At 38.8% G+C, this 14,807-nt stretch overlaps 2 protein-coding genes across 2 annotated transcripts in view; both read right to left on the reverse strand.

Moving 5' to 3' along the window:
- LOC129275135 (polypeptide N-acetylgalactosaminyltransferase 13-like) overlaps positions 1-5,473 on the reverse strand; it is a 19,230-nt gene extending 13,757 nt beyond the window's left edge. Inside the window, exon 1 of the mRNA XM_064108264.1 lies at positions 5,430-5,473. Coding sequence (XP_063964334.1) covers positions 5,430-5,473 — 44 coding nt within the window. The remainder of the gene's footprint in view (positions 1-5,429) is intronic.
- On the reverse strand, positions 4,367-10,805 carry LOC135156308 (polypeptide N-acetylgalactosaminyltransferase 13-like). Its single transcript, XM_064108265.1, has 5 exons — positions 10,766-10,805; positions 9,494-9,824; positions 8,534-8,706; positions 6,589-6,805; positions 4,367-6,173 (listed from the first exon to the last, which is right to left on the reverse strand). Exons 1-5 carry the CDS (start codon positions 10,803-10,805, stop codon positions 5,996-5,998), a joined length of 939 nt encoding a protein of 312 aa, XP_063964335.1. The 3' UTR covers positions 4,367-5,995.
- Between the last annotated feature and the right edge of the window lie 4,002 nt (positions 10,806-14,807).

A 14,807-nucleotide genomic window follows, 5' to 3' on the forward strand; every position in this document is an offset into this window, starting at 1 on the left:
GGGGGGGGGGACGTTATAGAGCCATTTGAATGTTAGGCCTTTAGATGAGGAGCCCCTACTGCGTGGGGTCTGGGGCAAAGCTTTTTTGAATAAAATTTAGCAAGCTTATAGCAGAATGTTATATGCATGCAGTCCGTCTTTCTTCCCGCTCTTTATATTCAATCCTCGGCAGCCCGGTCGTGTTATAAAGTATTTTTTTTTCTTGTTCTTTGTTTTCCAATTGAGCTTTTGACGAAATCTATCTTCATTTCCCGCTATTATTTGCCTCTTTATCATCTTTAAATTTATTCCCATCATACTATTGCTTTACTTAGGCCTATTTTGAAATGATTTGTTCTTTCTCGAATGTTCTTCTTTCGTTCCTTTTCCCGCTTTCCTTCCTTTTTCATAAAAAAATAATAAGTTCTTCGTTTTCTTTTGATTTTCCCTTTCCTCCTTTCCTTTTCCCTTTTCCTCCCCCTTCCCTTTCTTCCCCCTCCCTTTTTTCTTTTTCCCTTTTTTTTCCCGGTGATATCCGCCAGGGAGGCAACTTGCCCCCCCCCCCCTGCCCCCCGCCTGTTACGCCACTGCCACTGCCCATGATACTTATTATCATAGGTTTTTCCGTTCAAATCATTTAGGAGTCACTTAAATTTATTAAAGTGCATTTAAATTCACGCGTTGTCGGTCATTGATAGTTTTTAATCAGACAATTGGATTCATTTGAAGACACTAGAATTCATTTATAATCATTTCAATTAATATATGTTCAAGACTATCTCAAATTTGACTGTTGAACAGTGTTTGTCACGTGCTTTTGTTTTCGCTCTAAGACAAAGAGGTTCGTCAATGGTATTACAAGTTTGCTCTGTATTAATACTCACGTGTTTTATGGAATATTGATGGTACCGTCGGGCATGGGTGTCGATCGGTATTCTTGATTGGGGGGGATGATTGACACAAATATTCTTGTGGATGGGGATCTTATAATATTACCCCCACTAAAATCACAAGTTAGGACATTTAGGAGTGGTTGATATGCATGGTGTTCTTGGAAATCCCTTCATTGTTGCAGTGTATTGTATTTAAATATTTTTTTTTTAAATTCAATTTGTGTTATACAAGTAAGCCCAGTGGCGTACCGTGGGTCATGGCATCGGGGGCACCAGCAAAAAATTTGAGTCAGTGAGCACGCGAAGCGCGCTCAGTTGCCAGGTATACTGACCTAATAGACACATTTTAAGGACAGTGCCATATATTAAACAGATATGTATCTCACTGATGAAATAATGCGAGCGCGAAGCACGAGCTTAAAATTGTTGATATTCGGACGTAAAAAGGGACATTATAATCAACTTTTTGTAATCATGATACGTACCTATCTCGCTAAACAGTGCGAGCGCGAAGCGCGAGCTGAAATTTTTGTATATATTGACCCCAAACAGGGAGATTTAAGGACTATATTTAAGGAATCCACTACATATCTCACCACAGTCATCTAATGCGAGTGCTAAGCGCTTGCTGATTTTGTTGAAATTACACATGAAGCACTTGAAGTCATTGTAATCATGATTATTAACATACGCATCGCAATAATCAAGTATTGCGAGCGCGAAGCGCGAGTTGAAAATTTAGGAAATTCAGACCTGAAAAGGGGCATTCTAAAGTTTGTTTGTAGGAATTCACTAAGACCATACGTATTTCATTAACCAAATGATGCGAGCGCGAAGCGCGACCTGAAAAGTTTTGATATTGAGATCAGAAAAAGGGGCATTTTAAGGACTGATTATAGGAATTCATGGAGAGCAGACATATCTCATTAATGCGAACATAAGCACGGACAAGAAATGTTTATATTAAGACCTTAAAATGTGGCAATCACTTTAAGTAGTCATGAAAAGAAGCATACTATTGCACATAAAATAATAATTCGAAGTGCGAGGAAGTATATTGAAAACAGGAGGTTTTAGTACCACAGGATTATATATCTCGTCAAAATTAAACAGACAATGTGAGCACCAGGAACAATGAAGACATGGGCCCTAATCAAATTATGTTTCATAAAGTTATGAAAAAAAATGTGTCTTATGTAATATAACAGAATTATAGTATAATATAACATCATAATGAACAATAATTTCTTCTTTCCCATTACATTTCCCTTCCTCTCTCCCTCTTTTTCTCCTTTTCCTCGTTTTTTTTTTGTCAGCCGATTGGGTGCATGGGCATGTGCCCCCCATGCCCCCCCCCCCGTAGTTACCCCACTGAGTGAGCCTATTCTAAACTCATACGAAAGAAAAAATGACAAAAATTGTCTGGACCATGTACAAAGTGATCTGTTTATTGAGCATGATGTATACAACTTCTCTCTTAAATCTAACCCGACTGGCAATATCTTTTTTCTTCTTAATGCATGATGATAAAATGCAGATTCGGACAAATTAAGACTAACACAAATTACAAACTGTGTGGCTTCTCGTGCGCCATTGGGCTTACCGTCATTCCTTAGACAATTTTAACCCTGGATTTTAACACGTTTTAAATGTTTTATAAGTGCATGAAACAAAAACAAACATAAAAACAATCAAAACTCAACTGTCATCTTATGATATTTCTCCAACATCTTCTTGACTCATCAGTGTGTAATATCAGCTAATATATGTGTTAAAATGAAATTAACATACCGCATGAGTGTGCTCATATAGAATGCAAAACTGTCATCCCTTTCCAAACTCAAAAAAAAGATTTCTTTTTGCCAAAATAAGAAAAAATCAACCAAGTTTGGTTATTCAAGTCCATGACAATAACAAGAATAACATGGAAAAAAAAACCTCCGATGTTCATATTCGAAGATACGCTTTAGAGAGAAATGAATGATTATTCTTTCTGAAACCATAAATTGATTTCACTTATTAAAAAATTGTAAAAATATGATCATATTATATTGAGCTCACTGAACCTCAATATTTTCATGAGAGGTATCTGATGGGGTCACATGATAAAATGTTTAATATTCAAAAGGGTTGTAGATTAAATGGGACAAACACCATGCACTTGGATGTGGGGAGGGTTAAATCTGAGAAAAGTTTTTGTATTTTTTCAAGATCTACCCCTCTAGGATTTACGTCCATGGAGGTTTCCCTGTTTATCTTGCCACCCTTTTCCACCCGTTTATTTTTCCACCCTTTTGAATTAATTGATTTGTTTAAATCAATTTATTCACCACTGGTGGGATGGAACACCCTATCAACAAAAGTTTTTTTTCGTCGGGGTCCTTTTATGTCATGTGTTTAAAAAATATCATATACCGGTACATAAACATTTCATTCATTTTCATCTTGAACCTGCACCCATCTGTTTAAAAGTCCTGGAAAAGAATGTTTTTATTTAATAACAATATACACAAATTGCGAGGGAAACAAACTGATTGATGGCATACTATAATCATCACTATAATCATCATTATCAAACTTTTCATTTTTTCATCATCATTATTACAATTTTTCTACCCTGAATTATTTGGGGGGGGGGGGTGATAATACAGGCCATCCCCCACCCCACTTGAAATATTGGGGGGGTATATCCCCCCATCCCCCCCCCCCCCCCCCCCCGTGATCGACACCCATGCCGTCGGGGTACTGTGTACTACTGAATTGAAGTGATTTTCTCGCACAAACTCCCCATTCAGTGCGCGCGCATACATTATAATTGCAATGGAACACTTTATCGCGAACTTACCCGGCGAGTTACACGTTAAGCTCGGGTCGCCTTTAAGACCTTAACACACGTCGCATTTATACCGCCAATCACTGGCGGATTCACGGGGGGGGGGGGCACAGCCGGCTCGTGCCCCCCCCCCCTTGAGAGGCACAATTAAAATTTGTTATGTCAAAATGCCGTTAGAACACAAGTGTGCCCCTTCCTCCCTTTGAAAGTGAGGACCTTTATTTTTGCTTTTCAATTTTTTTCGCGGACGAAATATACTTTATTCTTGGTTGAAAAACTTTTTTGGGGAGGGGGGGGGTTGTCAAAATTTTCATCGGGAAAATGTGCCCCCCTCCCTTTGGAAGATCCTGGATCCGCCCCTGCCGCCAATAGAGGATAGCACCAGGATATATTGTTCGGAGTGGTGGCTTTTTTTTTGGGGGGGGGGGGGGTAATCATCGGAAGAGTTTGCTTTACTTGCATCGGGCGAGTTTGCTGTATTTTCCAAACATAAAATTGGAGGTACTATAAAGGGGCGGCGCCTGATTTTGAAATGGGAGTGGGAGAATTAGACCTTGTAAAGGTGAGGCAGGCGTAATGTAGTATCACATGACCTATATAATTCTCCTTTTTATACTCTTCTGCATCCTTTTTTTCATTTTATTCCTACTTTTTATATTTTCTGTCTTATCAATTTTTTCTTCACTACTTGAAGAAAAATCAAAGGGGCCAGTCGTCCCCCCCCCCCTCCACTGGAGCGTCGCGCCTGGTAGTGTATATTCTGTATCCCTTTATTGTTCTACTCCCTTATCGTAACTTTTTCCCTTTCTCCCATTTTCTTTGATTTCAGTGGTTGGAAAATCACAAGGGTTGGTCACACTGTGCCCCCACGCTCAAAACCACCCTTTTCTTTGGCCATAGATTCAGGATGGCATTCAGACTTGTGACAAGGTTAATGACGTGAAATGAAAGTAAGATTGTAAGAAGCTGAATCTTAGGATCCTGATTTTGAGGATCTTCAGATCTTTGACAGAATAGCGAGACAGACATCTTAATCCAGACTGTTTCCGATGTTCTGTAAATTAACCTCAACAAGCACACCGCCTGGAAAGTTCAAACCTTGGCCTCGTCCAAACACTCTTCAATATCGATTTCACCTTGGCTTGTCTAATCATTCGCAGTTTTGGCCGAACGCTGGGTTGCCATGATAAACAAACTAAAGGCTAAAGTCCACCCCGACAAAAAGTTGATCTCAATAACATAAAAAGGATCATCAAAAAACATTAAAAACTGACAATTTAATCAAAATCGAATGTAAAACAAAGTTTTAACAAAACAGAGTTATAGGAACATTCCGGTGTGAGCAAATGCGGATGTTGATGACGTTATCAACTCATTATTTCTTTTGCTTTTTATTACCAAAATATTAAGTACGTTGTTGGATGTTTTCCCTAATAATAATGAAGCAAGGTTTGGTTCCTTCCTGAACATGTCGAAATGCCATTTTGTAATCCTCTTTCACATATGATTTTGAAAACCGTTGGGGAAAAAACACCGATCCATGTTGCATGGAATATTGTATTAATCTCTAGTTCATATTATTGAACAAACGTAAAGGTTGATAAAAAAGAAATCCGAGAGTGTAAAATCTGTTCCGTTTATACGCCTCATCTTTCATCCATCCATCTCATTGGATCGCATCCTAACCTTAGTGGTGTCGCAGCATCCTGCCAAAACCTACTCACCTCCCTCGGGGAGCATGGTTCCACATGAACTCACACTCATCCATAACCTATCTATTTTATTGGATCGCATCCTAACCTTCATGGTGTCGCAGCATCCTGCCACAACCTCCTCACCTCCCGCCGAGGAGCATGGGTCCAATGAACTCACTTACTCTTATCCATAACTAATCCATCTTATCGGATCGCATCCTTACCGTAGTGGCGTCGCAGCATCCTGCCACGCTCTCATCTCCCGCCGAGGAGCATGGGTCCACATGAACTCACCGATACTGTTTTCATTAATCATGATTTTTTTTTTGGTCTGCACCAGGCCCGCGCTAAAATAGTCCGCACCACAAGCGTTCAGTTACCGTAGCAGAACCGCGCCACTTTTACGCTAACTACGATGGCGCTGTCTGCTGCTGATAAAAGCAGCACCCAAATAGCCCGAGCTAAGTAGCCCGCACCATTCATGAACTCAAGATTTTACGACTTAGCCGGGCCTGGTCTGGACCAGCGAATTAACTGAAGGCGGTATAAGTATTATACTCTCATCCTTAACCAATCCATCTCATTGGATCGCATCCTTACCTTAGTGGTGTCGCAGCATCTTGCCACACTCTCCTCACTTCCCTCGGGGGAGCATGGGTCCACATGAACTCGGGAAACCAGCTGAAGCCCCCAGTCCTTGCCATCCCTCGAATGAACGTATAGGAGAAATCAGAGTCGCTGATGGAATCAATGGCCGGGCTGACAACGCGAGTACTGCATGAAGGTGGGATGTGGAAAAACAAAGGAATAAATGAAGGATCTATTGGTGAAATTAGAATGAAATAGACACATATTGCACCAAAAAATCACCTCAGAGTTTCCATTAAAGCACATTTAGGCGCACGTATTTATTATATACTCCCATAGAACATTGAATTAAAAAGTTTAAATGTGTGGATTTTTTTTCTTTGCACGGCAAGGGGGGATGAGTGTTGACAAATGTCAAACTATATGTGCCATCTTATAATTCAAATTTTCATATCTTAAAAACTCCTTTATTCAGGTATATAATTATACAGTGATTGAGAGTTCATACGTAGCAGTAAAACCAAATTACATTGTACATAGTTGTTCCATTTCCCCCACTTATCTCCTTATTCAAATTGTACTTCATTCTTCTTCATCATACCTGTTTCTGTTGATGCAGTCCAGCAGTGGTTCTAGCCACCCTTCAGTACATTCGCAATGCGAATCGAGGAAGACGAGTACGGACGCATTACGACTGGCTGCCGACACTCCTGCAAGTCGCGATCCCACGACTCCGCTTCGATGTGGCATTCGGAGCAATCGCGTAGGTACGGAAAGGTTGGAGATGTAGTCTTCGAGCCAGCCCTCATACCAATCTTCTGAAGAACAAAACATGTATTGTTAATAATGAAAAGACGGCGAATGAAGAAACATTATGACGCAAGGTTCACTTGATGCAAAATGAAAGAGAGGGGAATAAATTCGACAGAAATATCATTATATAAGATAAAATTGATGTCCGGTCGCATAAGGTAATAGGGAGTTTTTGCAATTGCTACGGGGACTGATTCTACGACATTAGAAAATCTATTGTAAAAAGCCTTTCATGACAAAACAGTCATTGTCGAAAATCCGTGAATCAAATCAGTAGTGTCGTCATGGACTCTGGACAAACGACATATTTTGCAATTTTCATCCGATTTGAATTTTACGACGATCAGCTGTTCTGGTTCACCAATTTTCGACAAAGAGCTATCAGCTGTTCATTGTCATTTGATGGGCATTTTCAATAGATTTACTATATTGTAGAACACGTCCCCGTTGTAATTGCGAAAACTCTTTCTTTAATATCAATCACACAAGCAATACACGTTATCGCAGTCATTAGTAAGAATTACACGCAAAATACCTTTGGAATTTTGTAAACCTATCACAAGTGACAAAGTAGTTATTCAAATGCCCAAGCAAAGGACGCGAGTGCTGCGGAGGGGATTCGAACCCCGGACCTTGTGGTTCAAAGCCCGGAGACTTATCCACTGAGCCACAACACCTCTACATATAAGCTAACGAGGCAAATCTTTGTTATTAGCTATATACCACGACCAGTCAATGGAACTAAACATCAGTGCCAGTCATTTTATGTTCAATGACCGACCACGTAATAGATTTTCAGCCAAACATTTGATTATAATCCATAATCACGCATATTATATGTAATTATCGTATATTTATCGTATATTTAATAAAGTCGATAAAGGGCGTGACAATCATGGAATGACCTCTCCGATATTCTCTCCAGGTCCCTCTTCTAGAAAGATCCTTAGGGACATTGGTCCTTATCATAATTTAGCAAAGGGTCAATGCTAACATCTGAAATGTGTCCGGAATGGCCTGGTAATGGGTTAGCCGGAAGGTCAAGCATGTCACGTATTGTTGGAATCAATTTAACTGACCGTTACTTGCAGTAATGGTCAAGACTGGACACATGTTTTTGATTTCCTTTTCGTTGTAGGAAAATTGCTGCAATCTCAATCCATCGTGGCAATGGTGATAACGAAATAGGTTTACAGGAAAGTCTGACCAAGAAAACATTTCCTTGATAAGCTTTCAGCTTCAGGCCGATCCAATGGGGTGGATATATAAGTAGGCCTATATGGTTATCTGATTATAATTCGGATTTTACATCTTCGAAAGATCTATACTCGATGTTCAATGAAATAAACATTCAGCTATCATCATTCTCCTGACTTTCATCAGAAAATTTGAATAACCCTCTGAATCTTACAAACGCGCATTTTTATAAAACCCTGTTATTCTTACAAAAATATAAATCTATATCACCATACGAAAAATGCAAAATAATGTCTTGCAAAAATGGTATAATGTATGGAAGGTCCCTGATCTAACATCACTTATGACTAAACACATTCGTGTAACAAAACATGAATACTAAAAAAATACAAAGATTAGGTTTTGACTGGTTTGGACTGAATTCAGCAATAAAATTATCACCAGCTAATATCATACTATTGTCACTTTCTTCAATAACCATACAGTCCATTTCGACTATTAGTCTACTTGTTAATCGCGTTTTGTCGGTACTGTACCTCCTTCGAGATTGCTGGCATCATCGACCAGCACGATCTCCTCCAGCAGATGTCTCGGTGATCGTACGATGACGCTCATTATCGTTCTGAGGAGCACGCTCTTGGCTTCATTGTGAAAGACGATGATGACCGAGGCTCGGGGAAGGTCGTGGCGGTATCGAAACATTCGGCATCTGCGTTGTCGAGGACAATGAAGAATTAAAAAGAAGATAATGATTAAGACTGGAAGGTCGGAATATAAAGAATAAGGGTCAGTTGATGCAGATTTCCTTAATAACTACAAATTCCGTGGCTGGATGATCACCACTTGATTAGACAATTCACATGCTTTTCTTTTTTTCTCTCTCCATCATTACTTAAATCTTAAGACGAAACAACATTGAGCGGAAGAAATAAATCGACCTAAAGCTTAAATAATGACTTAACAAAATAAATGTGGGTCAGAAGCCTCTTCTACTGGGAACGAACAATGGGGCAGGGTAGGGTGTGATCAGATAAAGTTACATGAGAGGCTGACCATAAGGAGAGGAGTAGACTCGAGTAGGTGCAGTGTGGACTAATAGTTGGGTGTGGTTAAGATGGCTGGCAGTGTTGGGTAATGTTACTAAAGAAAGTGGTAGCGTTAGGCGTTTGGGGTGAGTTGTCAGTTCAGGTTAAGGAAAGGATGATGAACAAGAGTAAGGATTGGTGAAAATGTGTGGCCCAAGGATTTAAGGTGTGGTTTGTACTATCCGAAAAATGGCTCAAAGTCAGGAGGCATTGTTTAAAGTTAACCACATGGGTGTGGTCAGTCGGGAGGCGTTGGGTATATAGTGTCTTAGAACCACATAGGTGTGTTTAATCGGCATGAGTTATTTGGTGTGTTAGAACCACATGGGTGTGGTCGGGAAGCGTTTTGGTGTGCTGGAGCCAAATGAGTGTGTTTGGTAGAAATGTGTTATCAGAGGTACGGTAGTTTACCTTGGAGGACGGTGATCCGGAATCGTCCTATTCAACGCCATATGATCACTCGCAAACACGTTGAACTGGTGTTTCTGGAATAACTCCTCCGCGATCTTCTTATCTTCGGGTGCAATCGCCACGCCCTGACCATTTTCTCCCGGCCCGTCGTCCCTCCAGACATAACCCGGATCTTCGAATGGGAGAGTCCTCTTGAGGTACGTCTTACCCTTCACTCGGGCGACATCTCTGTTCCTATAAGAGATGTGACGTTCGTCATCAAAAAGCGATGATATTCCCCGAGTTCTGTTGATTTGTATAAATACCTGACGAGTTTCATCTTCATTCCCACCTAGAAGTAAATTCAGAAACGAAATCATGGAAATTATAGGATATGATTTTGATAAATACACCGCTTAATTGGACACTCTGTAATTTAGAAAGCCAGATTTCCCTACATTCAAATTCTTAATTCATGCTCCATGGATATTTATTTAATGTTTATTTGGGCCTATGTTGTTCTGTGAGGGAATGTACAAACTATTTACAACAATCTGGCATGGCCAACAACCCGAGATATCCAATTTGATAAATAGATCACAAAATAATTGACCGCAATTGCATTTCCCTTAATTCCACTTTCGATAAAGCCCTAGAAAAACGACTACCTCAAAATGCACATTCGATAGCCTGGAAACAAAGCTACTCATGATCTTTTATTTGGGAATGGTAACCTGAAAATATCCAAAATGTAAACTTTAATAAAGCACCTTCAATAATGCCATCTTATAGTCACTAGCACATTTTTATTGGTGCAACTCCGCAACTTTCTGGTCTGAAAGGTCCAAGTCTTTCACCAATAAAATTAATTTGCTCAGAGTCCAGAAATGTGCCAAGTTGCATGTTTTAAAGGCACTCCAGTTGGGATGCACCTTTAAAAGATGCAAAGTTCATCCGATTTGTGGTTGTTGTTGTTGTTTTGGAGCTTAAGTAAATTAGGAGCTTCATAATTGATTCTTAATTTCATTCCCAGCAAATTTGCTAAACACATTGCTGTGGTTTCCAACACAATGGCGAATGCATGCCTTTTGAGGTCTGTAGTTCAATAGTTCAGATAATTACATCAAACAAGATGCACTTTTAAAAGCAACAAATATATCTGGTAATATAGGTAAGTATTGGGCTATATTTCCCATGTAGTCTAGAAGCAGTTCTGTCTATGGAACCCCGCAGACAAGGTCAATGTCATTGATGTGTATACCGGTCAATATAACATGCTATACGCCTCATCACCACCGACGTCGTATATGATGTCTGAAGGCCAGATTGCCATTTTGTCTAAAATCAATCCCATTTGGTCCAATGTGAATTCAAAACAGTATTTCGTCTACGATTCATCTCATCGAGCGCTACGTTAACATCATTTCGCCTCTTATCATCCTTATTTTTAAATCGCTTGTCATTAGGTATAACCATCTTATGATCAGGGATACCCCTGGTATGGTCATACAATCATGTTCTAAGCCTCAGTTTTCAGGAAGGGGTTGGGGTAGTATCTGCCCTGTTCGAATCTTTTCGAGTTGAATTGCAATAAAAATGTTATCGAGTGTCAAGACAATACAATAAGTACAACTAGTATTTTTTACAGATATTCTTTAAACACAGGACCTCCATGCACTGCCACGTTTAGGTGACATTTCTACCCTGTCTACGTTTTTTATTGTTGGTAGCAGTCTCTCATTCTTAAGTACTGTACCCCATCATGAATATTTAGAAAATTACAAAATAAATCCAATATAGCTCATGATAGACAATAATACAATGAAAAAATATACAATAAAGAAATGTCTCGATCTACACACTGATATTCTTTCATCAATAGACATATCTTGAAATCAATTCATTTCGCTTATCACCACAGGGAGAATATAAGTATAGCCCCTGAATAACAAGATAAAATCATCACTTGACCTCTATATTGTCATTGAAACAGAAAGCCTCGACGAAAGGAGGTCCCTGATTCATATCGATGTGCTCCCAGGTGGGGGACAAAATATTCCTCCCGATCATATTTCGATGCCCTTTTCATTTTCCTCGCTTTCAATGCTAACAGGATCCGTCATTGTTTCGAATATCACACGTCTCAGGAGAACTGTATTGTTAGAATTGCTTTTAAATATTTTGAGGAGACGATTATGAAAGCGGTATTGGCGAAATGAAATGAAATGTATGCATGCGTTGGTCTACCTAATATAGGCCTATATAATCATATTATAATAAATTTTTTAAAAGCTGAGGAATCGACACGCTACGAGCATTGTTTTTTCCACTGGATCTTTTCATTTCCATATTGAATATATGGGAATAAATTGTTATGGAACATTTTGGAACAGTCACTCGTTTAAAATATGTCATTAATTGTAGTGAAAATTAAATAAATTCTTGAATCTTAAAAATAAAATAGATGACTTGTGGTAATACATCAGGCCTATTTGTTTTATCAGCATTGGCAAGCCAACCCATCTCATCCTTAAATGATCCTGTTGTATTTTGCAACTTTCTAATTTTAAATAATTGGAGGGGTTGCTAATGCACTGCAGTACACTAATTCTTGAAAGCAACTAATTCCAAACGATTCTTTGGATGTTCGTTCCTAATTGTGCGTGAATTCGTAAGGGTAGCACCGGAGTAGACCCCCGCCCCCACAACAATCATGAATCGCACCAATTTATATGGTTCCACACACAAAAAATTTCCTCCAGAATTTAAAGGAATCTCTCCGTCATAGGTCAAAATTATTCTACATCAAGGATATCGAAGCATGAATAATAATTCCCCAAAAATATTTGTAAAAAAAGGAACCACTTCAAAGGATCTAAAAGTCAACTAAAACATACAAGCTCACGAACGATTTCCTGATCAACTGATCAATACCATCAAATCCTTCGACAGAAATGCTAACCCAGGAGCATATAAAATGGTACAAATAAGCGGAGATTCGATCAGTTTTGAACCATTCAATTGGAGGGTCAGGACCAGATTGCGACAAGTGATGACTCCCATAATTGCCTGTCAGTAATCCGTATGTGTTATTACAAGAAACAAAGTAGTGACATATTGCCCCCTTGCGGATTTAAGAGATGATGGACAAGGGTTTCCAAAAGGTGAAGTTCAATATCTCAGATCGTGAACATTCGGCTAAGAGTACAAAGACGATATTATAACACTACATTTTTAAAGCCTACTGTCGCTTAACTTGCTTGTATGAAAGCAGGTGATGTTTTATTTTTCAGATTTACGAGACTCTCATGGCCCCATTACGAAAATGACAAGCCCCCCACCGCCTCCTCCTCCAAAAAAAAGAGGTGATGGGAAGGACGAGGAATTTCATAAGGTGCAGTTCATGTTGGTATTGTAGTAGGCCCATTGTCATACAAACATAAGCATTGTTTTACTTAATCGAAATCTTTATGTCGGCAATGACAATAGCCATCCGGCGTCCCCAACCCCTCCCCCCTAAAAAAACCCCGACTACATTAATTCCTGTACAAGGTGACCGTGCAACGCATGCTTTACAGAACAGACTACGTTTCTTTTCAGTCGACTGAGGTAAATTACCTTGTTCAACAAAATGAACAAATACAAATAAATTAAGGATAAAGAAACTCTAACTGTATTGTAGTCAGATAGTGTATAGGCTACCGTTGGCATTAGGGAGCATTATTGCGTCATGAAAACATTCGAACAAAGACCTTTATTAGAGTAAATGCAAATTTGAAGTAAAGATAAAGACTGATTAGTGAATACTGAGAAACAGGTCTGCTTAGTGTTGAGGTAACGCCATTGTCCGGGATAATTAGTATTACAATGACAAATCATCTACAGTGCGTATCAAAAAAAAAAGTTTACACTTACAAAAAATCCTATAAAATTATACATTTGTAATATCCTGATGATTTATCCCCATTTTAACATTAGTACAGATCCATTTAAGCAAATGACGATACAACTGTCGAAAAATATTTCCGCTTGAAAAGTTAGTGAAAAATGATTTGCGCAGAACTTTGAAATAATTATGCAAATAAAAGTATACCTTAATCATGAAGAACACATGGAATTTAGCTAGTAAAATTTATTTGAAGATATCTTTGACCTTTTCAACTTGTTTCCTTGCCCAAAACACTTCGAAGAGTGCATTGCGCCCCACCCCACTCCCCCACACAACGAGGCCATCGTGACAATATTTACTTTACACTGAGCTGTGATTCACATGAAATGGCTTAGGCTTGATTTTTATTTTGTTAATCATTGTCAAGCTTGGAAAAAGTGTGGAGAAACAAGTATTAAATGAAAAATGAAATGTAAACCCAATTTAAATGATAAAAACTTAGTAAAAAATGCTGGAGATGTCTGATATAAACTTTTGATCAGATTTAGTTATGACCTCGGATCCAGCTGGCACAAAAAGGGTAAAGATTGTGCTTACAAAGTGTTGAAATTTCAATTTGGGTGGCAAAATTAATACAAAAATGCTTGAATGTATCCGTTTCATTTCAATTGACTAAAAGTGCAAGGGAAATGTATGAGAAATGTTTGGCAGGGTAAGTTTGATTTCGCACTTTCCCCTTGACACAGCGTAAACACAAGCATTTCTGCGCAAACAGATTTCCGCAAGTTTTACAAAAATGGACAGTGCTCACTTAAGTGTAACATTCTGTCATAACTTTGACTTTCATTGGATAGATGAGCCCAAACCCAAGAATATATGTGAAAAAATTACCTACATGTTGTATATTTTTTAATTCCTAGGGCTTTTTCAAAGTGTAAACTTTTTTTTGATACGCACTGTATATTGTCTCCAATGTGTCCATACAATTTTCTGGATAAAAATATATTGCACAGTTCGATTTTTTCCATTTTCGTTATGGAAAATATTTACCAGTTTACAAGCTTTGACCTCTTTCGGGCTCCCCAACCCATTTCCTTGTATATTTGTGTCGGCGTAGGCCAATATATAGCCTTTGACATTTTTGTGAGGGGGTGCTTGGGCCAACAATTAATATGCAATGATAAAACAGTTCACTTTGTTTCTTCTCTTTATGGCATGATTATGAACACGACTTAATTGCCTAAATCTGCCATTTATCCCGAACATTAGTGTCCACAGATAACCGCATTATTAAACCTAAAACATAGGCCCGAATTCACAAAGGTCGACTAAAGTTATACCCGGGGTATAAAACGCGTCATTTGACGTCATTTTAATCCATGGACTAAAGTTAGCACCTAGGGGCTAACTTTTGCGATTCACAAAGGTGGACTAAAGTTATACCGG

This window comes from Lytechinus pictus, chromosome 13 (genome assembly GCF_037042905.1).
Source record: "Lytechinus pictus isolate F3 Inbred chromosome 13, Lp3.0, whole genome shotgun sequence".
In the NCBI taxonomy this organism is placed as follows: Eukaryota; Metazoa; Echinodermata; class Echinoidea; order Temnopleuroida; family Toxopneustidae; genus Lytechinus; species Lytechinus pictus.